This window comes from Benincasa hispida, chromosome 5 (genome assembly GCF_009727055.1).
Source record: "Benincasa hispida cultivar B227 chromosome 5, ASM972705v1, whole genome shotgun sequence".
Lineage (NCBI taxonomy): Eukaryota > Viridiplantae > Streptophyta > Magnoliopsida > Cucurbitales > Cucurbitaceae > Benincasa > Benincasa hispida.
Window position 1 is genome coordinate 58,494,465 of NC_052353.1, and position 27,907 is coordinate 58,522,371.

A 27,907-nucleotide genomic window follows, 5' to 3' on the forward strand; every position below is an offset into this window, starting at 1 on the left:
ATCAATATAATTTACGTTCACAACCTCTCTGCAATTTTTTTTTTCTTTAACCAATATGTGAGGTACGAAGAAACCTTTGCTCTCAAGTCTTTTTGGGATAAAATACATTTTTAGTTCATGAGTTTTAGATTTGTGTCTATTTATAAGTTTCTGAGATTTCAAAATGTACATTTTAGTCTCTAAGATTTAAAAGATGATTCTAGAAGGTCCTTGAATTAATTTCACACTAACAGAAAGTTGATGTGGCTAATTGATGTGCAAAATTTAAATGGGATGAAAAACTTTACTTAATTTATATTATCTTAGTAGATTACGTGGCCTTTTTTTTTTCTTCTAATTATCCTTTATTCTTGGGTTGTTTTCAAATATAGAAAAATGAATAAAAATATTTACAGAATAGAACAAAATTTCATAATCTATCAATAATAGACACTGATTGGTTTCTATTAGTGACATTAACTTCTATTAATGACTATGTCATTGATAGATTATGAAACTTTACTATATTTTGTACATATTTTCAGCAGGTTTGTCATTTGAAATAACTTCCTTTTATGATTTCTATTCATTTCCGTTTTCCTTTCCTTCTTCTCGTTCTCCAACTTCTTCCTCATTTTCTCTTATTGACTTTTCTCTTCTCCTTCTTCTTGATTTATTTTACCTCCTTTTTTGTCTTAAAAATGGTGGAAATGCACGAGACTCCATCATCATTGTAAGAATAAACATATAACATCCAATAAATTCCAATGTCATCAATTTTGAAGGTACTCCTATCAAAGAAAACTCATCAGTGGAAGCACGATCGATCCAAATTCATTGTGATATAATTAAAGGCATTCACAAACATACAGAACAGTTATATATTTTCTAATAAATTACATCATGCTTTCAAAATTAAATATAAAAGGAACTACATACTTACCTTTGAAGAACTTTTTTTCCATTGATCTCTCACTCTCGTGAAGATTGGAACAACAACCTCTCACTCTCGCTGAGAACGCCTACCCGATCTCGCTCTCGTTGTCGCTTAGATCACGAACACTCTTCTCCACGAACAAGTAACCTATCGGATACCACCACTCAGTAACCTTGGTATTCTCGAAGTGAGAATCTAGGAGATGTGGACTCTATTGGATATAAATCACATCATATGTAATGTTTAAACCATAGTCCTTTTCTCCTTTACTTGATATAAATCATATTTATATCAAATTCCTCCAATTAATGTATCTCATACATCATATCAATTACATCACATATAACTGAACCAGTTTAATCATATATATAATTAAAATTCCTCTTGTCAATTTGAACACTTCAAACTGACCCAAAAACTAATTCTCAATATGAATCCATTAAGCTACCAAAGGGACCTTATGGACCTGTAGCTTGAAGCTCCAATGGTACGTGAATAGCTGACTAAACTCTTTAATCACGAGATCCACCATTCGTTAACTATCGACACTCCATTAAAGACCGACAGCTGCACTCTTCTCACTACAGATATATTTCTATGTTCATCAGATTTAACTAATCAACAGTACGATAACTCTTTACAGATCGCTCGTACGTACAATGGTACGTACAATTTGCCGTTTTGCCCCTGTAGATACACCTAACTCCTTAAGTACCACTGATCCCTCTAATGAACAATATATCATAGTCCTACTATAAGTGGACATCTCTTAGGTCATGAGAAGGTGTGTGGCGCCACATCGTTCAAGTCTCGAAATCAGCCCTTTAGGGAGCAATCTATCTACTTATCCTTACTTCAGAGAAGGAGTGAATTCCATCTTGTGTAGTTGAGTTCCCAGCTTCTCAATCAGACAAATCCCAAAAGTAGTAGGTTTGAGTCGACAATCTAGCCACTCCACCCATGCAAATCAAAGGACCACCCTCATATACAGGAGTTCCCAACTCGCTCAGGATTAAGGTCATGTTACCTATGGTCATCCTAATGAAATGAAAGTATCTGTCATGAACAACATTATATTACGAGACTAAAGATTTCGTGGCCTTATACAAACTCTTTTGTATAGGACACCCCCACTCGCAGTTCTCCACGTGAATGATCAGGATTAGACCATCTGCAGCACGTCACAACACTTGTAACTATCTACAAAGCGGGGTGTATCCGTAGTGTCATGAGAATAAGGTTCCCCTCATATATCCATATACTACAGACCATTTAGGTTATCACTTAAGGCATGATCCACTTGTATGTCTCCACATACATGCTTAAGTTACAACGACAACCAGGGATCTTAGTTTATTGGTTTGTGGTTAATGTAAATAAAATATCTCATATTTCATAGACAACGACGAAGAAAAAATCTCATATTATTACATCACAAACGTTTGTCCATTCAGATGTTTACAGACTACAGGACCTTAAGAGATTTAGGGCATCACCCCCAACAAATTTGACACACATAATAAGTTAAATTCTTCCATTGTTATCCTTATTCTTCTCCACCATGAAGCTTTTGTCATTGGCGATTTGGTCTGTAAATTTACTTTTGGTAGTATTAGTTATCCAGAAACAAATCCTTCCTTGCCAATTGTCAGAAATAGGAAGAAAAATTAGGTATTTTTCTCAAATTCTGTCTTCAAATTGTAAAATTGGCCATCGATATTGTTTGAACTTGTGAAATTATGAAGATAAATTTGAATTTCATAACGAAATAAACTATTAGGGTTCTTTGATTTGGGGATTTCAATTGCAATTTTGGAATATCATTTTCAACATTATTTGATAGACCATGTGTTCCACCTATCCATAGAGATGTCAATTTATTTCGCGGGGTCAGGCCCATGAGAACCCGCTCTGAAAGAGGCATGGAATAGAGGAAGGAGCGGGAAGAAATTTCTACCCATTGACTAAATGAAGACGGGATTACATTCCCGAATCCCCAATTGGACAGGGAATAGAGGAGGGAGTAAGGAGAAATTTCTGCTCGTTGACTAATCGAGGATGGGATTTAATTCCCCGTTCCCACCTCTACACTCATCCTGATTTCCCATTCCGCCCTGTTGGAAAAAATTATATGCATAAATATTATTTTCTTATCATAAAGCATATATATATATATATATATATGTTCAGACATAAACATATTCTGTGAGTTCATAAAACCCATAGTGAGTTTTATTTCAATTAGTTTTTTTCTTATTAATAGTAATTAGTTTATTTTAAAGCGTTTCAACAATTAGTTTATTTTGTATCAAGACATTATTTTTAGGATCATAAATATTGTAACATTTAAATTGAAAATTTAAACTTATAATATTTAAAATTTAAAATTTTGAAAATTTGAAATTAAATATTTTAGTTATATGTTTATATATAAAATATTATTGTTTTATTAGAAAATTTTATAGTATCATTATCAATTAAAAAATGTATTAAAAACGACTCATTTAATATATAAAATTTTATCAAGATTGAGAATAAAAATACAAGTTTAAAAAATGAATAATTAAATACAAATAAAGAATTTTTTCCTGCGGGGAATATTATCCCCATGAATGAGTGGAATTTTTTAGGGATAGGATTGAAATAAAGGGGTGGGGATGGAGGGGAAGGCCTTCTCCGCCTCTTCCCGCTTTGTGGACATTTCTCCTTTCTACTATATCTGTTGACCAGAGTTATACTTACTAATCTTTCAGCTCAGTGTTGTAATGCAATAGAAGTACTCGAACGAAAATAAAAGAAGAAGAGGGGAAATAGCGAACAACACATAAATTATAATGGTTCAATCTCAAGGTGAGATTTACATCTACTATAAAAGGTCTCTCAATCTTCTTTACTGATATTCATAATAGGAATACAGACGAATTCTTTTTGGAAGAGGAAATACAAAGTTCATCATCACAGCAACAAGAAGAAAACATTTAAATAGCTAGTGCTTCAAAGTTTGCAAACTCATACTCGATCCTCGCTAGCACCTTACTAAACGCTCGACTGCTCACTTACTCGCTTACTTGTTGCTCACAGCTCACCTGAAAGCTTGCTCGCTTACAAGCTTACTTGATTACTTGATGCACACTTACTCACTTCTTCGATGCACGTTTACTCGCTTCCTCAATGCATGCTTACTCACTTCCTTGATACTCCCCTGAATGCTCGCTTAACCGACCATTTAATTACATTAGGGGAAACATTTCAGCTGGGACCATTTTACATACGACAAAATCACTGGAAGGAAAAACAAATTCAAGTGACATACCTCAACCAATCAACCAATCCCATGCAGCCTTCTGTAATAGATTTAGTGGAGGAATATTCCTTCTTCCAGCTCATTCACAAACAAATTTAAGGTGGGCTTTGAAGGAACTCTAAATAGAGAACCAGTGAGTGGAAGCGGATCGTTCCAAATTTCATTGAGAAAGAACACAAACAATTACGTCTAAAAGAACAGATTATATACAAACAATAAATTGCAAGCATGCTTTTTTAATTAAACAAGGGATAGAGTATGCAAACCTTTGAAGAACTCTTTCTTCAAGCATCCCTTGATCGTTACTCGTTCAACATCATGAACTTGAACGCAACGATCAAAACAACCAACAGCACGAACTGAAGAATCCTCAATCACTATTGAATGTAACTCGATCCTCGACCCTCGAACGGAAAAGAACACCACCATAAGAGTTACCTTGGTATTCTAGGTGTGAAAATCCAGGAGTTGTGGGCTCTGTGTGACTTTGGATAGAGGAATGAAGGAGGCAAACAATCAAGTAGACGATCGAGTAAGTGGGAGAAAGAAGAAGACTATCGTATAGACTTGATACTCGATCGTGTAGTAAGAAGAAGCCTATCGTATAAACTTGCTACTCGATCGTGTAGTAACGAGTAACTATCATATAGTAGACTCGATACTTGATTGTCTAGTCTGTGAGTTGCTATCATTTAGTAAAACTCTTTTACTAAATATTCTTTCTTTTGTGAAAACCGATTCAAGGAATCATCAACTATGACTTTTGAAAATCAATTTTCTTTTTATCTCACAGTTACCATAACCGTGTATAATCTCCCACCCAACTCGGTTATTAAAGAAAAAGAATAATTAATTATCATATAATTAATATATTATAAATAAATATAATAACCAACTTATCATATTATATTTATAACCTATAGTTTTAATATTTCATCATATGAAACATATAAACCATAGTTCTTTTTCTATTTTATGTTATTTAATATAAATCATATTTATATTAGTTTCTCCAATTAATAATGTATCAAATACATCATATCAATTATACCACATATAATTGAATAAATTTAATTATATCATACATAATCAATTTTCCTCTTGTTAATTTGAACATTTCAAACCAAAATTTGATTCTCAACTTGAACCCATTGAGCTACCAAAGGGACCTTAGGGACCTGTAGCTTGAAGCTCCAACGGTACGTGAATAATTAACTAAACTCGTTAATCATGAGATCTACCATTCGTTAACTGTTGGTCACTCTACTAAAGACCGACAACTACACTCTTCGCACTACAGATATATTTCTGTGTCCATATAACCAATCAACAATGGGACGACCCATCACAAATTGCTCGTAAGTACAGCTGGGCCAATTTACCCTTTTTCCCCTATAGTTACATCTAACTTCTTAAATACCACTGATTCTTCTAATGAACAATAAGTCATAGTCCTACTATGACTAAGTCCTCTCTTCCCAATAGAGGGTGTGACCACTATGTTCAAGACTCGGAATCAGTCCTTAAGGGAGCAATTTATCTACTTACCCCTGTTTTGGGAAAGGAGTGAATTTCGTCTTATGTAGCTGAGTTCCCAACTCCCTAATCAGACGAATTCCCAAAATGGTAGGCTTGTTAAGATGACAATCTGGTCACTCTCACCCATACAAATCAAAGGATCGTTCTCATGAGCAAGAGATCCCAACTCACTCAGAATTAAGGTCATGTCACCTATGGTCATCTTAGTGAAATGTAAGTCTCAATTATGAATGGCGTTATATAAAGAGACTAATCATTTCGTGGTCCGGTCTTATACAAACTCTTTGTATAGGATAGCCCCGCTTGCATGTCTCCACATGAATGGTCAGGATCAGACTATTTGTAGCACTTTACAAAACTTGTAAAATCTACAAAGTGAGCCTTATTCGTAGTGTCACACGGATAAGATATCCCTCTTTTATCCATATACTATAGACCATTTAGGTTATTACTTAAGGCATGATCCACTTGTATGTCTCCACATACATGCTTAAGTTACATAAAATAACCTCGGATCTTAGTTTATTGGATTGAGTAAATGCTTATAAAATAACACTTATTTTATTAATAGAAATATGTTTACAAAGTGTTTACAAACTACAAGACTACCAGGAGATTTAAAACACCGATCCCAACAGGCCTAAAAGAAACAATAACAATACTCTTTTCCTACAGACTACAAAGAGTATATCAAGCCCAATTAGAAGCAAATTAATGTGCTGAAAAGAAGACAGGTCCACTGAATATAATAAAAGGGCCCAAATGTATTAGGCTATCAAAAACTACAACAATTCTCCACCTTGCTACATAATACATCAGTAAGAAAAATTTATGACCTTTCCTAATAACAGTGTTCATAAAGAACCAACCTTGAGAGCCTTCAAACAACTCTTAAGTTTATTTACAGGTAGAGTCTTTCTTAAGACATCAACTGCATTTTCAGAGGATGAAATTTTCTCAATCCTTACTCTCCCTTCTGCAATTACATCTATTATGAAATGGAACCTAACATCTATATACTTTGTTCTTTCATGGTAGGTCTGATTCCTTTGACAAAAATCTGCACTTTGACTATCACAAAAAATCACCAAATCATCCTTTAAGGAAATCTGAAATTCTTCTACTAACTCATTAAGCCAGATAGCTTCTTTAAAAGCTTCAGTTAGAGCCATATATTCAACTTCTATGGTTGATAAAGCAACCATTGATTGTAAGGATGATTTCCAGCTCACTTTGTTTCCAAATAACTTGAAAACTAAACCAGACAATGATCTTTTCTTGTCTTTATCAGTTGCATAATCTGTATCCACAAAACCTGTGAGAACCTCTTGATTACTTAAGGGTTTAGTATATAACAGCCCATATGATATGATTCCTTTAACATATCTCAGAATCCACTTGATTGCTTGCCAATGATAACTCACTAGATCAACCATATATCTACTGACAACACTTAAACAATGAGCTAAATCTGGTCTGGTATAGACCATAAGTTACATGAGACTTCCAACAGTATTAGCATGTGGTATAACTTGCATTTTATTTCTTTCATCCTCAGATTTTGGGGCATGCTCAAGGGATAACTTAAAATGAGATGCAAGAGGTGTTGTAACAGATTTAAATTCATTCATTCTAAATCTTGTAAGCATCTTATGGTAGTATGCTTCTTGAGAAAGTCTCATAGTACCAACATCTCTATCTCTATTAATTGTTATGCCTAGTATTTTCTTTGCTAATCCAAGATCTTTCATGTCAAAGACCCCTTTTAAATAAGTTTTTAGCTTATTCACCTCTTGTCTATCTATGCTTGCTACTAGCATATCATCAACATATAACAATAAGAAAACGGAATGTCTTCTTAATTCATGTCTAAAGTACACACAATGATCGGGCATACATCTTTTAAAACCACATGACAACATAAAAGAATCAAACTTAAGATACCATTGCCTAGATTCTTGTTTTAGACCATATAAGGATTTCTTTAAGACATACCTTATTTTCAGTTCCTGCTTTTATAAATCTAAGTGGTTGATGCATATAGATCGTTTCAGACAAGTCTCCATGTAAGAATTCTATTTTGACATCCAGCTGGTCCAGCTCTAGTAACCAGTGAAAATAGCATTCTGATGGAGGTGTGTCTCACTACAAGTGAAAATATTTCATTGTAGTCTACCTCTTCTTTCTGATTGAATCCTTTAGCAACAAACCTTGCTTTATACCTTGGTGAATCTTTATTTTGAATGTCATGTTTGAGCTTGTATATCCACTTACATCCAAACATCGTCTGCTTAAGTGGTTTATCCACTAATTCCTAAGTTATTCTTGATCAAAGAATCTATTTCTTCTTGCATAGCTCGTTGCCATTTGAGTTTTTCTTTAGAATTTGCTGCTTCTTCCAAGGCCAGTGGTTCATTATAAGCATCTTTCAGCTTAGTTCAGAATGCATAGTGAACTATATCAGCATCTGTCTACCTGGAAGGTGGCTTAATCGGCCTTCTCAGTCTGTCTCTAGCCAGAGTGTTTGACTGAAGATTATATCCTTAAGAAGTTTCCGCTTGAACCGTTTCCACCTGAGAGTTATCTTCTACATTTTCCTGATTCTCAAATTCATTTGAAGTGTGGCTTGGTACTTCAAACTCAATATAAGTTTCAGATGCTGCCTCTGGCTCTTGTACAACCTTATTCTCTTTGTTGGTTAATGCCATCTTGGTCTCATCAAAGGTTACATCCCTATTAATGATGCATTTCTCTTGTTCTTTTTCTACACACCATAATTTATATCCTTTTACACCTTTAGGGTAACCCCAAAAAAGACACTTCTTAGCAGGATTTTCTAACTTTCCCTCTTTGGAATGTTCATATGCAACACACCAAAAAATCCTTAAGTTAGATAAGTTTAGTGGATGTCCTATCCATTTTTCCATGAGAGTTTTAAACTGTATAGCTGAAGAAGAACTTCTATTAACATGGTAAGTAGCTGTTTCCAATGCTTCCCCCTAAAAATTTCTTGGTAGGTTAGCATTTGACATGAGACATCTTACCTTTTCCAGCAGTGTACGATTCATCCTTTTGGCAAGGCCATTTTGCTAAGGTATTCCTTTCACTGTAAGGTGTCTCTGAATTCCATCTCTCTCACACAAGAGCTTGAATTCGTTGCTAAAAAATTCAAAGCCATTGTTAGTCCTCAATGACTTTAACTTCTTGTCTGTTTAATTTCAACTAAATTCTTCCATTCAATAAATTTCATGTAGTTTTCAGCTTTGCTTTTCAACAAATAGGTCCAAACCCTTCTTGAATAGTCATCAACAATGGAGAGGAAAAAACGTGCTCCACCCATAGTAGGATTTTATTCAGGACCCCATAAATCAGCATGCACATATTCTAAGACACAGTCTATGTCGAAGTTTTCCTCTAAGTTTCATCATCACTTTTTTTATGACTTTTAAGGTACCATTCTCAATTCTACAAGAGTATCCTGCAGTGGCAAAAACTCCAAGAGAAATAAGATTTCTCTTCAAATCAGGAACATACCTTATTGAGGTGAGCTCTCTGATCTTTCAATCAAACATTTTCACCAGCACTGTTCCAATTCCTTCAACACTGCATTCTTGATGATTTCTTAGAAGAACTTTTCCCCCATTGATCTCCTTGAACTGTTGAAACCAATCTCGGTTTGGACTCATATGAAAAGAACATCTAGAGTCAAGGATCCATTCTGATTTAAACTTGCCATCCGAAATAGTGAGGATTTCATCTTCTTGGTAGTTCTCTGTCAAATTGACATTTTGAGTATCATCCTCTTTTCTATTTTCATTTTTCCTTTTATTTTCCAGATCAAAATAAGTCCTCCTAATGTGACCTTCCTTATGGAAATAGAAACACTACTTCATTTTTCCTTGAGACTTTGATCTACCACGGTTCGAATTTTTGTTGGATTTCTTCTCTGACCTTCCCTTTGTCATTAAGGCTTCAGGTTCTTTCCTTTTAGCCTTCATTAGTTCTAAGTCTCTTGATCTTAAGGTATTTAAAACATTTTCCATAGTGAGACTATCCCCATTATACTTAATAGCCATTTTAATTTCATTATAAGAATTAGACAGAGAATTCAACAATATTATGACCCTATTTTCATCAGACATAGTTTCACCAATATTGCTAAGATCCAACAAAACCCCATTATACACATCTAGATTATATTCTAGATCTTTAGTGGGATCCATTTTACAACCAAAGAACTTTTCCTTGATATACAATTTATTAGTGAATGATTGTATCAAATAAATTGCATCAAGTTGTTTCCATACCTCGACTGCAGTATTTGCATAATTCACTTGTCTCAAAACGTTGTCTGCATGATACAAAATGATAGTGCTATAAGCTATTTCCTTAATCTCAATAATTTGTTCTGGCTTCATGGTTGTCGACAAGTTTATCTGCTCATCTAGATCTTTTGCAACTTTCTATTGAACAAGCAGGGCATTCATCTTCTTCTTCCATAGAGCGAAATCGCCCTTTCCATCGAATCTCTCGATCGAAAACTTAACTGCCATGGGCTCCAGTTTCAACTTCTCTCCAGGTGTCCAAGTACCGAAAGCTTTGATACTAAACTGTTGACCTAAGCTAGACTTACTAACCTTTCAGCTTAGTGTTGTAATACAATAGAAGTACTTGAATGAAAATAAAAGAAGAAGAGGAGAAAGAACAAAGAACATAGAAATTATAGTGGTTCAATCTTAGGGTAAGATTTACATCCACTGTGAAAGGTCTCTCAATCTTCGTTACTGATATTCATAACAGGAATACATAGGAATTCTTTCTGAAAGAGGAAATACAAAGTTCGTATCACATAAACAAGAAGAAAACACTTAAATAACCAATGCTTCAAAGTTTGTAAACTCATACTCGATCCTTGCTAGTACCTCACTCGATGCGTGATCACTCGCTTATTCGCCTACTCGTTGCTCACTGCTCACCTGAAAGCTTGCTCGCTTACAAGCTTACTCAATTACTCGATGCATTCGTACTCGCTTCCTCGATGCATGCTTACTCGCTTCCTTAATGCTCCCCTGAATACTCGCTCAACTGACCATTTAATTACATCAGGAAAAACGCTTCAGCTGGGACCACTTTACGCACGATAAAATCCCTGGAAAGAGAAACGAATTTAGGTGATATACCTCAACCAATCAACCAATCCCATGCAACCTTTTATAACAGATTTAGTGTTAGAAAATACCAGCAAGCAACGGAAGTAACAAGGATCAATAAGCATTCTAATTCATTAATTTTGGCTATAAATTAAGCATGCTTATAAACTAATAAAAGAGTTTCATAACATACCTTTGTAGAACCATTTGAATCTCGAATTCAACTGCAAATCTTCTCCAAAACTACTTGTGAACCACCTCAAGGCCTTCATTTACTATTCTCTTGGTTCTTTAGTTTGAGTTGTGGGACTCAAAATAAACTTGAATAAAGAAAATTTGGAGAAGAAGCTCACTAATGCACCATGGAAGAACACTTTCTTCAACCTCAAGCTTTTCAGCAAAAACTTTTCAAGTGCTTTAGTTGGCATGCCTGATTTGTACATCAATCTTCTCTATTTATTGCAAGACTATCATGCAATGAAGATTTCTGCATAAGGAGCAACTCATGCTTGAAGATTAATGAGTGAGCTACATGGAAATCAAAGTGGAGATCTCCCGCTTTTTCCTTTTCCATCTTTTCCAATTTTTGAATTTTCAAATTGATTTCCAAAATCAATTTTGTTTTCAAAATTGAAAAACTTTATTAATTTTACAAANCAATTTTTGAATTTTCAAATTGATTTCCAAAATCAATTTTGTTTTCAAAATTGAAAAACTTTATTAATTTTACAAAATTAACTCATTAATTAATTTTCTAATAAAATTAATAATAAATAAATAATTAAATAATTTAATTAATTTTAACACTAATTCCACCATCATGAATCCCTATTCGTGAATTTAATATTTAAATCATATTTAAATATTAATTAATTCTCCAATTCTATTTAGTTCCAAAATTAAACGTGTAATTATATCATATATAATTACTAATTCCCTTATTTCTAATTTGAACGTTTCAAATTAACTTATCATGCTACTCTAAGACTAATCCATTTAGGAGCTAGTAGGGGGACCTCGTGGACTTACAGATCATGGACTCCAACGATCCGAGATTAATTGGCTAAAATCTTTACACCGAATTAACCCCCATTCGTTAACTACTGGGTCACTCCAGTAAAGCCCATAGTTGCACTCCCCTCACTGTAGATATATTATGTCGGCTCGATATAACCATGATTAGTAAGTTAACCCTTCACAGGTTGTTTGTAATAACTGCTGGGTCATATTTCTATTTTACCCCCGAGATTACCTCTTGTTCCTTAAGTCCCACTGATCCTCTAATGAACAATTGATTTGTGATCCAATCAATAAACTGAGTCCTTCTCAAGCCAATGAGAGGATGAGGCTCCTTGTTCAAGACTCGGAGTCAACACTTAAGAGAACAACCTCTCTACTATCCCTGAAAGTGGATAAGAGTGAATTCCATCTTGCACCTTATGTCCCCAGCTATCTACCCGTTCTTACCCATTGTTTATTGAACTGGCGTTGTTGAGCCAATCCTCACTTATGCAAATCTAAGAATAATCCCGAATAAATAGGAATTCATAGTTAGCATAGGAATAAGGTCAAGCTACCTAGATCATCGCTTTGAAATAGTCAATCTTAAACAATAAAAATTAAAGTAAGAGTGACTGATTTTGTGGTCCGATCTTGTACAAACCCATTGCACATGACACATGTACGAATGAGGATCACATCATCTGCAAGACTTTACAACTTAGTTAACAACTACAAATGAGCCGCATCCGATAGTGTTACCAGAATAAAGTACCAAACTTTATCCATATATTACAGATCATTTTTACTATTTACTCGAATTTGATACACTTTTATGTCTCAACATAAAGTTCAAATACTCATGTAATAGTCATGGATCTTTTAGTTTATTTTATTGGATTTATTTCTAAATCGAAATAAGAAATTCATATATTCAATAGCAACTTATTGAGTTTTCAGAATAAGTTTTATTATTTATAAACCATGAGTTTTAGGACATAAAACCCAACATTTAGTGGAGGAATATTCCTTCTTCTAGCTCATTCACAAAAAGCTTTAAGATGGGCCTAAGAGAAATAATAATAATACTCTTTCAGACTACAAAGAGTATATCAAGCCCAATATAAGAAGCTAAATTAATGTGCTGAAAATAAGACAGACCTACTAAATATAATAAAGGGCCTAAATGTATTAGGCTAACAAAAACTACAACAACACCGGAGCTTTATTTCACCGAGTCTTTATTCTTCTTGTCGTTTTTGAGGCAACTACAGTCGGCGGTGTTGGCAACAAAGCCATTGTAGACGTTGAAAGTAGAGGCAATGACGGTGGAATGGTGTTTAGGATTCAGGCTACAACCAAGGCAAATGGGTATGACAAAGACGGGGGCAGTTAATGAGGTTGACAAGAGAAAAATAAAAAATGAGAGAGAAGGAAGGGTAAGAGAGAGTAGCCCATGGGAGAAGATGAGGAGGGAGATTGGAGCAGAAGAACAGAAATTGAGTGGGAAAGAGTAACGAATGGAAATAATAAAAGATAATTTTAAAAAATGCCATGTAAACTATTTGAAATAATATAAATTAAGTAAAGTTTTTAATCTCGTTTAAATTTTGTTGTTCAATTAGACATCAACTTTTCATTAGTCAACTAACGGTCAAATTACGTCAACGATCTTTTAGAACCATTTTACAAATTTTAGAGACTAGCTAAAATGCACCTTTTAAAATCTAGAAACCAAATAGATACGAACTCCAAACCTTGGAGACTAAATTTACCCTCTAATATTCTTTCTCTAAATTTTCAAATATCATAAAAAAAAAAAAAAATGGCTCATTCCTTTATTTATTTATTTATTTTTTCAACATAGCTCATTCCCTTTTGTTTTGTGCATATAGTTTGGTCAAGTTTAATCCATTATGTATAGTTTGGTCAAGAAATATTATACACAAAAATTTATTTATTTTTTCAACATAGAACCATATAGTTTGGTCACCTTTCTTGTGTATAACTTTACCATGTCCAATTCTGCAGGGACAACGAAGATCCATTAAAAGAAATGGATGCTGTAGTTGGAGTATTAGCAGATTACACAATTAAACCCATTTTACATCAACTAGATTACCTCTTTCACTACAAAGGAAATATTAAGGAAGTTGAAAAGAAACTTGGAATTCTTCGGACTACTGAACGTACCGTACAAATTTTGGTTAATCAGGATAAAGGCAAAGGGAATGCAATCTTTGATGGAGTTACCAACTGGTTGGACAATGTGAAAAATGTATTGGACATGGCACAACAAAATGAAGCACCTAATCCCTCCTGCTTTAATTGTGTCCAACGACATCAGTTATCGAGAAAAGCAAAGAAGAGGTTGGAAGATATTAATGAACTCATAAATGAAGGAAGGCAGTTTAACAAAGATAATGTGGGTTATCCTGTACCTTCTCCAGATACTAGTTCTTCTACTCTCCCTGCAGATTATCAATTTTTTGAGTCAAGAACTTCAATGGCTGAAAAAATAAAGGATGCACTTGCAAATCCTAATGTCAACAAGGTTGGAGTATGTGGCATGGGAGGTGTTGGAAAAACTACGTTGTTGAAGGAAGTTAAGAAGTTAGTGTTGGAAAACAAATTGTTTGATCGAGTGATTCAGGTGGAAGTAGGTCAATCCAAGAGTGTAATCCATATTCAAGAAGAAATTAGAGCTAAACTAAATATGGAATATTTAAATATGGAGTTTGAGGAGGTAAGAACATCTCGCCTACAAACTCATATTGCTGAGAAGAAAGAGAATATCTTGTTTATGTTGGATGATTTGTGGAAGGAATATGATGTTGAAAAAGAGTTTGGAATTCCTTACCGTTCAGACTCAAGGATAGAAGGGTGTAAGATACTTATGACAAGTCGACGTCGAGATTTATTTACAAATCAAATGAATATAGAAAAATTGTTTGAGGTGAATTCTCTAACTAAAGAAGAGTCTTGGAAGTTTTTTAGCAATATAATTGGTGATGAGTTTGTCGAAGATGGATACATGAAACAAATAGCGAAGTATGTGATAAATGAATGTGGAGGGTTACCAATTGCACTTAAAATTCTAGGGAAAACACTGAAGGGAAGGAGAGTAGAGATATGGAAGGATGCTTTGAAGAAATTGAAAAATCCTGTTGTAGTGGATATTCACGGAGTGAGCGACCAGTTGTATTCTTGTCTCCAATTCAGCTACGATTCGATAGAAAATGAAGCTAAGTTACTATTGCTACTATGTAGTGTATTTCCAGATGATCACAGGATTTATGTGGACGATTTGCAAAAGTATGCTATGGGTATGGGATTGCTAAATCAAACAAATACTTGGGAAGATGCTAAGAATAGGGTAATTAAGTTGGTTGATGATCTTAAATCTTCTTATTTACTTCTAGCGCCCCCTGAATGGGATGATAATTATGTTAAAATGCATGATGTGGTCCACGATTTTGCGAAATATATTGCATCAAAGATAGATAAGATGACGTCATTTACCTATGGAAATGGACAAAGAGCATGGGAAGAAGATAATAGACATGGATCCTATAATGCAATCTATGTAGATCCCACGACATTTCTCAACCTTCCCCCAAAGTTGGAGTTTCCAAACCTCCAATTGTTTATATTAATTAGCAATGGACTGGGTCCACGACCCACTATTCAAAATTTGGAGACTGTTTTTGAAGGAATGAAAGAGCTTCGAGTTTTAGATGTGAGAATGTGGTATTTTGAACCGTCATTAATCTACTCGTTAAAGAACCTTCGAGTATTATGCTTGTCACATTGTGATTCTAATGATATTGATGCAATTGGTGAGCTAAAGAGATTGAAAATTTTGGAGATTCATTTCTGCAGAGGGATCCAAGAGTTTCCTGAGTGTACGAGTAAATTAACACAACTTAAGGTGCTACAAGTTTCTCATTGTATGAACTTGAAAGTGATTCATCCCAACATTATTTCAAAGATGACAAGATTGGAAGATTTGAGTTTTTCCCATAGCTTCGATGGATGGGGAGAGGAAGTATGGTACAAGCAAAAATTGATTAGAAATGCCAAACTTTCAGAATTGAATTGTCTTACGCATCTTGTCCATTTAGAGTTATGTAATCTGAAGAATGTTGAGATTTTGTCAAATGAGTTGAGTTTAGAAAGTACACAGAAATTAGAAACATGTCGGATTTTTGTTGGTGATGAACGTTGGAACATCCACTACAACGACAGGAATAACCCCTACAACAGGAAGGACAAGAGATACACAACAGCCTTGAATCTTTATATAGACTCACCCATTGATTCAATTGGTGGAGTGTTCCAAATACTATTGCAAAAATGTGAGAAATTGGTTTTACGAGATTCAGTGGGTTTTACAATGCTTCTTTGCAATACATATGCAAATTCTTGTTATCCCCTTTTAAAGCATCTTGAAATTGATTATCCTCCTGCAATTATTGGAAATATCAGTCCACTTAATTTTGATCTTCAGGTAACCAACAAAACCCCCCACATTAATTCTATGTTTTTAAACACACACACACACACACAAAATTATATGGTGTTACAATTATTTGTTGAAATAAACTTGATTTTGAGTTATAAGTATTTGGGGCTAGTCCAAAACAAAAGCTCGATTTCTAGATCAATAATTAATTATTAGAATATCCTAAAAAAATTACTTGTAGGAAATACTTAAAAGAAGTATAGTTGTAGAGAATATTTTAAAGAGATGTTTATAACCATTAGATCATGAATGTGTTGGCAAAATCGTATCTATAGATTTAGAGGTGCCAACTAGTACAAACAGAATGGATATCTTATCGTTTGAATCAAGCTAAAAAAGTAGAACGAAACCTCTTTCTCCGTTCTCTCTTTCAAATTTCTTCAACTTCCAAAATTTCTTTCCAACATTATTTACTAAAATTAGAATATAATTGCAGGTTGCATTTCCTCAATTGAAAAGCTTATATATTGGAGGAAGAAACAATTTTGAGACATTGTGGCGTAATAATGGGCTAACTGAAAATTATTTTAGCAAACTCGAACGCATATTTATTGAAGGTTGCAACAAATTTACATATGTATTTCCTTCACGTATGGTAAGATCACTTGTTTTCTTAAATAGATTAGTAGTCCGTTATTGTGAGTTAGTAGAAAGGATCTTTGAGATTGAAGAATCCACCAGTATTATTGTCAACCAAGATGTGCCATTGACAATTTTAGAGTTATCCTCTCTCCCGAACTTAAAGTATGTGTGGAATAACGATCCAGCCCTTGAACTTCTAACATTTCCAAATCTAAAGAAAGTCAAGGTTGAGGAGTGTCCTCAGCTTAAAACTCTATTTCCAGTTTCTTTCATCAATCATATGAAGGAATTTGAAGAATTAGACTGTGTTGGGGAAACTGAAATATTTGGAGAGACCGACGAAGCCTCACAGCTGGTGTCCCCTCAGGTAATGCATCTTTCTTCTTATTTAGTCAGTTAATTAAATAAAACATAGTTACGAAATTTAATTTTGTTTTTCAGATTTTCCCAAGCTTAAGATATTTGACAGTACACTACACATTGATGAAAAGAAGAAGCTTTTGGTTTAGGCCAGAGTCATTTTCCGAACTCCTAACTCTCCGTTTGATTGGTTCGGAAGATGACGACATGGTTAGTTTGCCATTCGAAATGAGTGAATCTGCAGTATGGAGATCAGTTGTTAGACATTTACAAATTGAAAATGCCTTTGAATGGGTAAAAATATTCCGAAATGGAGAAGAAAACAACCAGAACTATCATGCTAGTAGTAGTGGTGGTGCGAAATTGAAGCATTTATGTTTGTATAATCTTCCTAAGCTTACACACATTTGGGAGGACAGCATTGATCAAATGACGGCCACAAGCTGCTTCGTTGATATCTTGGAATCTATCGTTGTGGATAGATGTGATAATTTGAAGTGTTTACTGCCATCATCAATCACATTCTCCAACTTGACATTTCTGGATGTTGAAAGATGCAATGGAATGATGAATTTGTTTGGCTCTTCAGTGGCAAAAAATCTAGTGAATCTCCGGGAAATGTGGATAAATGAATGTACAGAAATGAGGTCTATAGTTGTACAGCCAAAAGGAAAAGAAGAGGGTGAAGAAATTATTTTCGATAAACTGAATGAATTGAAGTTGTCTAATTTAACAAGACTGGCCAGTTTTCACTCTGAAAAATGCGTGCTTAAGTTTCCAAGTTTAGAGAAATTGAAAATAAGTGGATGCCCTGAAATGAAGACATTTTCATATGGAATAATAAGCACGCCCAAGTTGTCACATGTGGAGGGAGAAGGAAATAAGGTCTCAGTATCGCTAGCACAAGGATTAAATGTCATTATTGAAGACATGTGGAATGATGAAATTGTGAGAAGCATCAGATACTTGTATCAGGTATGCATCTTTATTGCTTCAACCTCATTTATAAACTATTATATCCATCCCAAGTTAACAATATCGTACATTTTACTAACAACCATTTTCTTTTCTTTTTTTTTTTTTTTGGAAAAAGGATACCATGGAACAGAAACAGAGGATCCACTAGAATATCTCATCTAGGTTTCGATACATCCTTAACATCCTCATCACATTCCAAGATACTTTCAAGTTGCTGTTGAGAATCCTCGACTTTGTATTCTGTTATGGGTTGATTTTAATTTGCTCCTCAAAAGTTTTAAAATTTACTTTTACCTTGATTAATACGTTCCGGTTAAATTTCTTAAGACAATATCCTACACCCCATCAAGAGATAAGATATGATAATTTTTCTGATGAAAAAACTATTTTTCCATCTGATATATTTTACAAATGTACTTATCAAGTATTTTTATTTAAATGAACCATTGTTAAACCAATTTGCAAGTAATATTGATGATGTTAATTGTTTTTGGGGTAATCCTTTTATTTTCTTTCTTTGTTTCGGTTTGAAATTTTAATTTAATTTATCAATTGAAAGGGAAGTTTATGCTTATAACCGCAGAGTGTTTGTCCTAATTTCAAAGATATACATCCCACTTCTATAGATCGATTTTTAAAATTAAATATTAAAATTTAAATCTGAATAACAAAAGTTTGTTAATGTAAATTCACTTTCAAAGAGATTACCATTACATCTTAATTAGTTGACTTGCGTCTCAGTTGGTAATAGATCAAATCCTCAAGATTGGATATGTTTTAATCTATGAATGATAGAGATGAAAACAGTATATTAGACCTTAAGCATACAAAGATGAAAGTGAACATAGAACAAGGTGTTTTTCATTTGTTTTATTAATTTTCCTTCGATTTCGACGAGGAAACAAGGGTGAAATGGCTCAAGATTGTAAAATATCACTCACGTTTACTCCACTGTAAATGTAATATGAAAAGTGGGTCACATTTAATTGCGTTTGATGTTGTTTATCAGTAAAGATGGAAACAAGGCGTGTTGGAGTCGATGATGCACTCCCATAGAGATCTTTCATCCTTGTTCCAACCTCATTTCCTGTGTTGGGGAGTTGGGGTCGAGGAATCTCTTTTTAGGGATTAGATCCCTGTAGAAAAAAATTCTCATTTCTTTTTACATCTTTATTGCTTCAACCTCATTTATAAACCATTATATCCATCCGAAATTAAGAATAACATAAATTTTACTAACATCATGTTTTTTTTAAACATATGTCTCTTTACTAAAAGTTTTGTGTCTTTTCTAATCCACTCATCTTTAAAATATTTTTAATGCTTACATAATTTTAAAGGGAAATTATTTCAAATGGTAAAATTGTTTAACATATTTACAAAATATAGCAATTATAATTATCAATGATAAACGTTGATAGACACTGATAGACTTCTATCAGTATCTATCAGTGATATTGATAGACACTGATAGAAGTCTATCAGTGTCTATCACGTCTATCATTGATAGTTCTAAAATTTTACTATATCTTGTAAATATTTTGGTTTATTTTTCTATATTTAAAAACAACCAAATTTTAAAACCGTAAAAAACTAAAAAGTTTTCAGTTTAATAGGAAAAAAAAAACTAATTTCTTTTTTTTAAAAAAAAATAAATGAAAAAAATCATTTTGTTGTGAATTCGAGGTGCAGAACGGGAACATGGATGGTAATAAAATATAATATTAAAGTAAATATAATATAATAATAAAATAAATATTAAAATATAATATATAAATTAATTAATTGAAATTAAATCCAAACAAAATAAGACATGACGAACGTTTCAAATTTCTCTACTTTCTCCAATTTGTATGGAATTTGCTCAATGTGTATCTTTCAAAACTCACCAAATGATACTATTTATATGCAATTTGGCAAGTAGGAAGTGAATTGCATGGACACTAAGAATGAGTATTTACAAGACACATAGATAATACTTTCGAAAATAGGGGCATGACACATGGTCAATGGACACTAAGCATGAGTATCTAATGGGCATCTATTTTCTATAATATTTATAATACTCTCCCTTAGATGCCCATTATATATATATATATATATATATGAAATATGTCTCGTTAAAACCCTACTAAGAAAAACCCAATGGAAAAAAGCCCTAGTGAAGGAAAAAGAGTACATATTTCGTATAATACATACTCATAAAAAAATACAATATATTTGCTCCCCCTGACGAACATATCACTTAAGATCTTTGAGTCGCCACATTCCAATGTTGTGCACAAATTTTTCAAAAGTTGTGGTTGGTAATGCCTTTGTAAATAAGTCTGTCAAGTTATCCTTCGAACAAATTTGTTGTACAGTGATGTCCTCATTTTCTTCAAGATCATGATTATAGAAAAACTTTTGTGAAATATGTTTTGTTCTATCTCCTCTAATATATCCTCCTTTAATTTAGGCTATACAAGCTATATTTTTTTTCGTATAATATTGTTGGGAGATTTTTATTAGAAGACAAGCCACACGTTTCATGAATGTGCTTAGTCATTAACCTTAGCCATACACATTCTCGACTAGCCTCGTGAATTGCAAGAATTTTAGCATGATTTGTGGAAGTGGCCGTTGTGGTCTATATCACCGATCTCCATGATCTAGCAGTTTCTTCATATGTGAACAGATAATCTATTTGAGATCTTGCTTTGTGGAGATCAGATAAATATCCAGAATCTGCATAACCAACTAGATCAAATTTTGATTTATTTGAATGAAACAAAGCCACACCTTCCTCGAACATAACGAAGTATACGCTTGATTCTGTTCCAATGTCTTTTTGTTGGAAGGAACTATATCTTGCTAATAAATTTACTGAAATGCGATATCTAGTCTTGTATTTTTAGCAAGATACATAAGTGCACAAATTGTACTAAGATATGGTACTTCAGGACCAAGAAGTTCTCCATTATCTTCTTGAGGTCGAAATATATCTTTCTTTATATTCAATGAACAGACTTCTATTGGAATATTTAATAGATGTGTTTTGTCCATATAAAATCTTTTCAAATTTTTTCCTGTATAAGTTGACTGATGAACAAATATTCCATCTGCTAAATGCTTAATTTGAAAACCAAGGCAAAATTTTGTTTTTCAAAAATCTTTCATCTCAAATTCTTTCTTAAGATATTCTACTGCCTTTGAAAGCTCTTCAGGAGTTTCAATTATATTCAAGTCATCAATATATAGAATTATAATAGCAAATCCTGATTGTGATTTCTTTATACAAACAAATAGACCTATTGGATTATTTGGATATGCTTCTTTCAATAAATATCCACTCAGACAATTGTACCACATTCATCCTGATTATTTTCAATCCATATAGTGATCTTTGTAACTTTATTGAATACCATTCCCGATAATTTGATGTATTATTTCAGGTACCTTAAATCCTTTAGGGATTCTCATATAAATATCATTATCAAGAGATCCATATAAATATGTTGTGCTACATCCATAAGATGCATATCCAGACTTTCATACATAGTCAGGCTAATTAAATATCTTAATATAATTGCATCCACCACCGGAGAATACGTCTCAACAAAATCAATACCAGGTCTTTGTGAAAAACCTTGTGCAACTAGTCTTGCTTTATATCTTGTGATTTCATTATTTTCATTTATTTTCCCTCAAAATTACTCATTTGTATCCCACAGGTTAACACCTTCTGGTGTTCAGACTATTGATCTAAAAACCTAATGTTTTGAAAGTGAGTTTAATTCTGTCTCGATGCCTTCTTTCTACTGAAGTCAATATTTTCTATGTCGACATTCTTCAACAAATTTTGGTTTTGGATCCTCATTACCAGATATAATATCAAGAGAAATATTATACACAAAAATTTACATTAGTTCGATTCCATCTTTTTCCTAACATGACATAGTTTATTAAAATCTCATTATTATCTTTAGATATTTCATCTTCCTTACTAGTCATGTCAAGGTTTCTTCATGGGTATTTACATCATCAACCATGTCTTTTTCACTATTAATTATTTTTCATTTTCGAGAATTTTTATCGTTGAATCTACTGGTCTACCACCGCTTCTGGCGTGCTTCAGACTCATTAGTGACAACTTGTTGTGTTGGGATATCAATTTTTTATGGAACATTTGCAGCTGGTTTATGTGATTTAGTTACTTTCTTTGCATATATAAATGCATCTAGTAATTGATTTTCTATATTTTACAAATGAATTATTTTCTGAACTTCAAGTTCACAATGATCCGTACGAGGATCTAAATGAGACAATAATGATGCATTCCATGTAATTTCTTTTTCTAATTTCTTAATTCCTCCCCTCTAATGTTGGAAAATTTGTCTCATTAAAATGACAATCAGCAAATCGTGTAATAAATACATCACTCGTCAGGGGTTCAAGATATTTAATAATTGATGGGGAATCATATCCAACATATATTCCTAACCTCCTTTGAGGACCCATATTAGTGCATTGTGGTGGAGCAATTGGAACATATACTTGTTGGGGATGATGCCCTAAAGTCTCATGTCCTGTAATTTGCAAACACATTTTGTACGAACGCTTGTGATGTATAATATATGATATTTTCTTCACTACTTGATTTTGCACATTGGATGGTTTATTTGGATGCCCTAAAGTCTCGTGCCCTGTAGTTTGTAAACACATTTTGTATGAATGCATGTGATGTATAATATATGATATTTTCTTCACTACTTGACTTTGCATATTGGATATTTTATTTGCTTTACCACAAACCAAAAAACTAAAATCCCTAGTTGTCATTATGCAACTTAAACATGTATGTGGTGACATATAAGTGGATCATGTTTTAAATGATAACCAAAATGGTCTGTAGTATATGGAAATAGGAGGGAGACCTTATCCTGGTAACGCTACGGATGCGGCACGCTTTGTAGAATAGCTACAAGTGTTGTGACTTGCTACAGATGGTCTGATCCTAATCATTCGTGTGGGGATATGTGAGCGGGGGCGTCCTATACAAAGAGATTGTATAAGACCTGACCACGAAGTGTTAACGTCTCATTATATAACACCGTTCATGACAGAAACTTCACTCTACTAGCATGACCATAGGTAACATGAACTCAATCCTAAATGAGTTGGAAACTTCTGCCTTTGAGGGCCGTCCTTTGATTTGCATGGGTGCGAATGGCCAGGTCGCCGACTCAAACCTACCACTTTGGCGATTCGTCTAATTTGGGAACTGGGAACTCAGTTACACAAGATGAAATTCACTCCTTCCCTGAAGCAGGGGTGAGTAGATAGGTTAATCTTTTAAGGGTTGATCCCGGGGCTTGAACGATGTGGCGCCACACCCCTTCTCATGACCCGAGAGGTGTCCACACATAGTATGACTATGTTGTATTGTTCATTAAATGGATCAGTGGTACTTAAGGAGTAAGATGTAACTATAGGGGGCAAAACGATAAATTGGCCCAGTGTACTTACAAGCATTTGTGAAGGGTTATCGTACTGATGATTGGTTATATCCGATGGACACAGAAATACATCTGTGGTAAGAAGAGTTCAGTTGTCAGTCTTTAGTGGAATGCCTGGCAGTTAACGAATGGTGGATCTTGTGGCTAAAGAGTTTAGTCAGTTATTCACGTACCGTTGGAGCTTCAAGCCATAAGTCCATAAAGTCCCCTTGGTAGCTTAATAGATCCAAGTTGAGAATCAGTTTTTGGGTCAGTTTGAAATGTTAAAATTAACAAGACGGAGTTCGATTATATATGATATGATTGAACTGGTTAATTATATGTGATATGATTGACTTTATGTATGAGATACATTAATTGAAGGAAAATGGATATAAATATGATTTATATCTAGTGGAGGAGAAAACACTATGGTTGATATATGATATTAAACTATAGGTTAATGAATATAATATGATTATATTTATTATTTATTAATTTTGCAATTATGGGATAATTGGCCGCCGTTTTCTCCGTAACTGTGCGTTAGTGGGAAGTTCCATTCGATTTTTGTAACTAAAGAATAAAATGAAAATTGTTTTCATTTTGCAAAGAACACATTAATTGCTCACAAAGATGTTTATTACCTATCGCTTAGTAAATCAGAGACTATACGATAGCTTGAATTTACTAGACGATCGCTTACATACGCACACTTCTTTCTAAGCGATCACCTACCTTTTGCTAAACGATTGCTTAGCGTCCAGCTTTTACTAAACGATCGTATAGACAATCACTGACCTTTTCCTACATGATCATGTACTTCACCTAAACGATCAAGCATCTTGTCTATACGATAGACTTGGCTTTCTCCCACTTGCTTAATCGTTGTATATGATCTCTTTTTCTCCTCCCCTCTACCAAATCCGAATAGAGCCCACTCTTTGGATTCTCACTCCGAGAATACTAAGGGTTCCAAGTGGTAGTGTCGTCCCCATTTTTCATCTGTTCATGTGGAGTCTGTTCGTGTTAAACGATGGAGTTTTGCTAAACGATAGCTTGACAGTTCTAGCGAGAATGAGAGCTTCCGTTCGTGGTGAGAGCGATATTTGCCGAGACGAAAGAGTCCTCAACTGGTAAGTTTCCTTGTTCTCCTGTTGGTTTATCTCTAAGCATGCCACTAATTTATAGCTTGATGCATAACTGTATGTTTGAATGTAAATGTGGTAACTCTGTAACAATGCTTTTGGAAAGATCCGCTTCTGCTTAGAGATACTCTTATATAAGAGTTCTTTCAATTGGTATCAGAGCCAGGTTTTTTATATTCCAAATTCATTGATGTAAAGAATTTCATTTATATTCTTGGTGGGTAAAAGCATATCTACTCTCTGTTTTAAGTGTTAATTCGTTTTTTGATGTGTGGTTTAATGAAGTTCATGGGATGAAGCCTAGGTTTGTTAAAATTTTTACATTTCAAGTTAATTGTAAATGCCCCTGTGTTTTTGGGCATATCAAGAGCTATCGAGTCTGTAATTTCAAAGTTGTTTTAGTCTGTGAATCGTTCATGAAGAAACTTTGTAGCAAGGGTTGTTATTCTTCGAGGAAGAAGATAACCAAGCATTGGTCGGGTCATGTGGACGATGGGGTAGACAATTGCTGAGTATCGGATACTCAGGAGCTATTTTTATGCACGTCACTAGACGATCGTATAGCTCAGCAAGCTTCATTGCTTAGTTACTGACTATACTATTGCAAAGTAAATCATTTATCTTTTGCGTTTTAAGTGATCGTCTAGACGATTGGGCTTCGCGGCTTCGTTGTTGTGTAAACGATCGTTTAGCATCCTCGCGTTTTCATCTTGTGCGCTACACGATCGTTTACCTGGAGGCGTTTACTAAATAATGGGAGCTTCACCTGGCGGTTCAAGACCCGGTTCGTCTGTTAATCGGTTTGCTCGATGGAAAAATATAATAGATAGAAATTTTCATTCCGGTAGGGGCCATATATCCTTGGTCTTTTGACGTTCTAGCGTCAGGAATTGAGAGTGCTTCGTTTCGTTGGTGAAGCAGCGATATTTGCTGCAGACGCAAAGAGTTCCTTCAATACTGTTTAAGTTCCTGTTCTCCTGTTGGTTATAATCTCTAAGATGCCACTAATTATAGCTTGATGCATAACTGTATGTTTGAATGTAATGTGGCCCATCAAAACAAAACATGTCACAGCTTTTGGAAAAGATCCGCTTCTGCTTATAGAGATACTCTTCATATAGAGTTCTTCAATTGGTTATCAGAGCAGGTTTATTATATCCAAATTCATTGATGTAAAGAATTTTCATTTATCATTTGGTGCGGGTTAAAAGATTATCTACTCTCTGTTTTAAGTCGTTAATTCGTTTTATTTGAAAATGTGTGGTTACATGTAAGTTACATGGTAGAAGCCTAGGTTGTTAAAATTTTTACATTTCTCAGTTAATTGTAAAATTTGCCCTGTGTTATTGTGGCATCAGAGCTATCGGTCTGTAATTCAAAGTTGTTTTAGTCTGTGAACGTTCATGAGGAAATTTTGTAGTAAGGTTTGTTTTTCTTCGAGGAAGAAGATAACAAGCATTGGTGGCGTATGTGGACGATGGGGTAGACATTGCTGAGTATTCGGATATTACAGAGCTTTTTTATGATGTCACTAGCGATCGTATATGCTCAGCGACGCTTCATTTGCTTGTTATGACTATTACTATTGCGTATATCATTTATTTTTGCGTTTTATAGGTGATCGTCTAGCGATTGGGCTTTCGCGGCTTTCGTTGTTGTGTATCGATCGTTTAGCATCTAGCGTTTTCATCTTGTTGCAGGTACAAACGTCGTTTACCTGAGGCGTTTACTAAAATTAATGGGAGCTTTACCTGGCGGTTTCAAGACCCGGTTCGCTCTGTTTATCGTGTACTTGCTTCGTTGGAAAATTAATAGATAGAAATTTTTCATTCCGAGTTATTTGAAGGTAATTATTCCGGTCCATAATCTGTTGTTAATATACAGAGATGTTATGTTTTTATAATTATTCATATGAGTATGCATATAGAAAAATCCCACTAGTTATGCATTGGTCATGCCATCATCTCTTTTATCTATTAAGTGTTTGATTTTAGAAAATTATGTATTTTAAAATCTACATAAGAGCATGCTTACTGCATCGATTAATATAAGAGTTGTTTATGCATGCATAAAGATTAACATGTATCTTTATTATAATTGTTATAAAGATTATAAGACGGTGTATTGGGAAATATTGTGTGTTGGTTGTATTGTATATAAAGTTATGTTAGTACTACGAACATTTGCATTTGAAGCATGCACTTAGTTAAATTTATAAGGCGTTATAAATACCTTTGTGTTGAATGATTGTTATTAGTTTTCTATTTATAATGTGTTATAAAAGAAGAATTAGGAACTAAAATCAATTGGAAGACATGCATGCCAACTTGGTTTAATTCATGTTTTTAAATTGTTTTAACTTGGCATGAGATGACCTAAGATCACAGTTCTAATATGATTAGAACCTTATGGCCTTTAATATTTTAATCGTTTAATAGGATTTATTGCTAATAAAGTTGAAGCGTAAGCAATTCTATCTATAAAGGGACCTTTTGTCTAAGGCGGGTTCTGTCTAGGCTGGGTATTTAGGTGACGGAAACGTAACACCCCAAACATGGCAAAACCTACTCTGGAAAGGTGAATTAGATAGAATTTGATGCATGGCATGCAAGGTTTTAAGGACAATCCATTAAAGAGTTTAATGTGACTACTTAAACTTGTTTTATTTCAAAGACCAAAAGTTGTTTTTTTAGCGAACTTTAAAAATGACTTAGACTAAAATCAGTAGTCGGATTAGTATAGCGTTAATGAACCCTAGGTAATGACTCTCAGTGGGAGTTACTTGGGGCATTTGTATGCTTCATTTAAACCTCTATGTTTCTCCTTTATTTCCCACACTGTGGAGACATATCCTCAGCCTCGTGACACCCTGGGAGTGTCCCCTAAAGGATGGTGTATTGAGGATAGGTTCAATATCAGGGTGGATGGA

The 27,907-nt window shown here is 34.0% G+C and overlaps 2 protein-coding genes across 2 annotated transcripts in view; one reads left to right on the forward strand and one right to left on the reverse strand.

Moving 5' to 3' along the window:
- Positions 1 to 6,613: 6,613 nt before the first annotated feature.
- Positions 6,614 to 7,249, reverse strand: LOC120077419 (secreted RxLR effector protein 161-like). Its single transcript, XM_039031301.1, has one exon. It carries the CDS (start codon positions 7,247 to 7,249, stop codon positions 6,614 to 6,616), a length of 636 nt encoding a protein of 211 aa, XP_038887229.1.
- A 5,981-nt stretch (positions 7,250 to 13,230) lies between these two features.
- LOC120077420 (probable disease resistance protein At5g63020) overlaps positions 13,231 to 27,907 on the forward strand; it is a 36,213-nt gene continuing 21,536 nt past the window's right edge. The window contains exons 1-4 of the mRNA XM_039031302.1: positions 13,231 to 13,421; positions 13,940 to 16,418; positions 16,870 to 17,382; positions 17,457 to 18,350. Coding sequence (XP_038887230.1) covers positions 13,231 to 13,421; positions 13,940 to 16,418; positions 16,870 to 17,382; positions 17,457 to 18,350 — 4,077 coding nt within the window. The remainder of the gene's footprint in view (positions 13,422 to 13,939; positions 16,419 to 16,869; positions 17,383 to 17,456; positions 18,351 to 27,907) is intronic.

What these genes read in the sequence shown, in the direction of transcription:
- LOC120077419 (XM_039031301.1), bottom strand. Translation starts at nt 7,249, where the DNA reads ATGGTCTATACCAGACCAGATTTAGCTCATTGTTTAAGTGTTGTCAGT.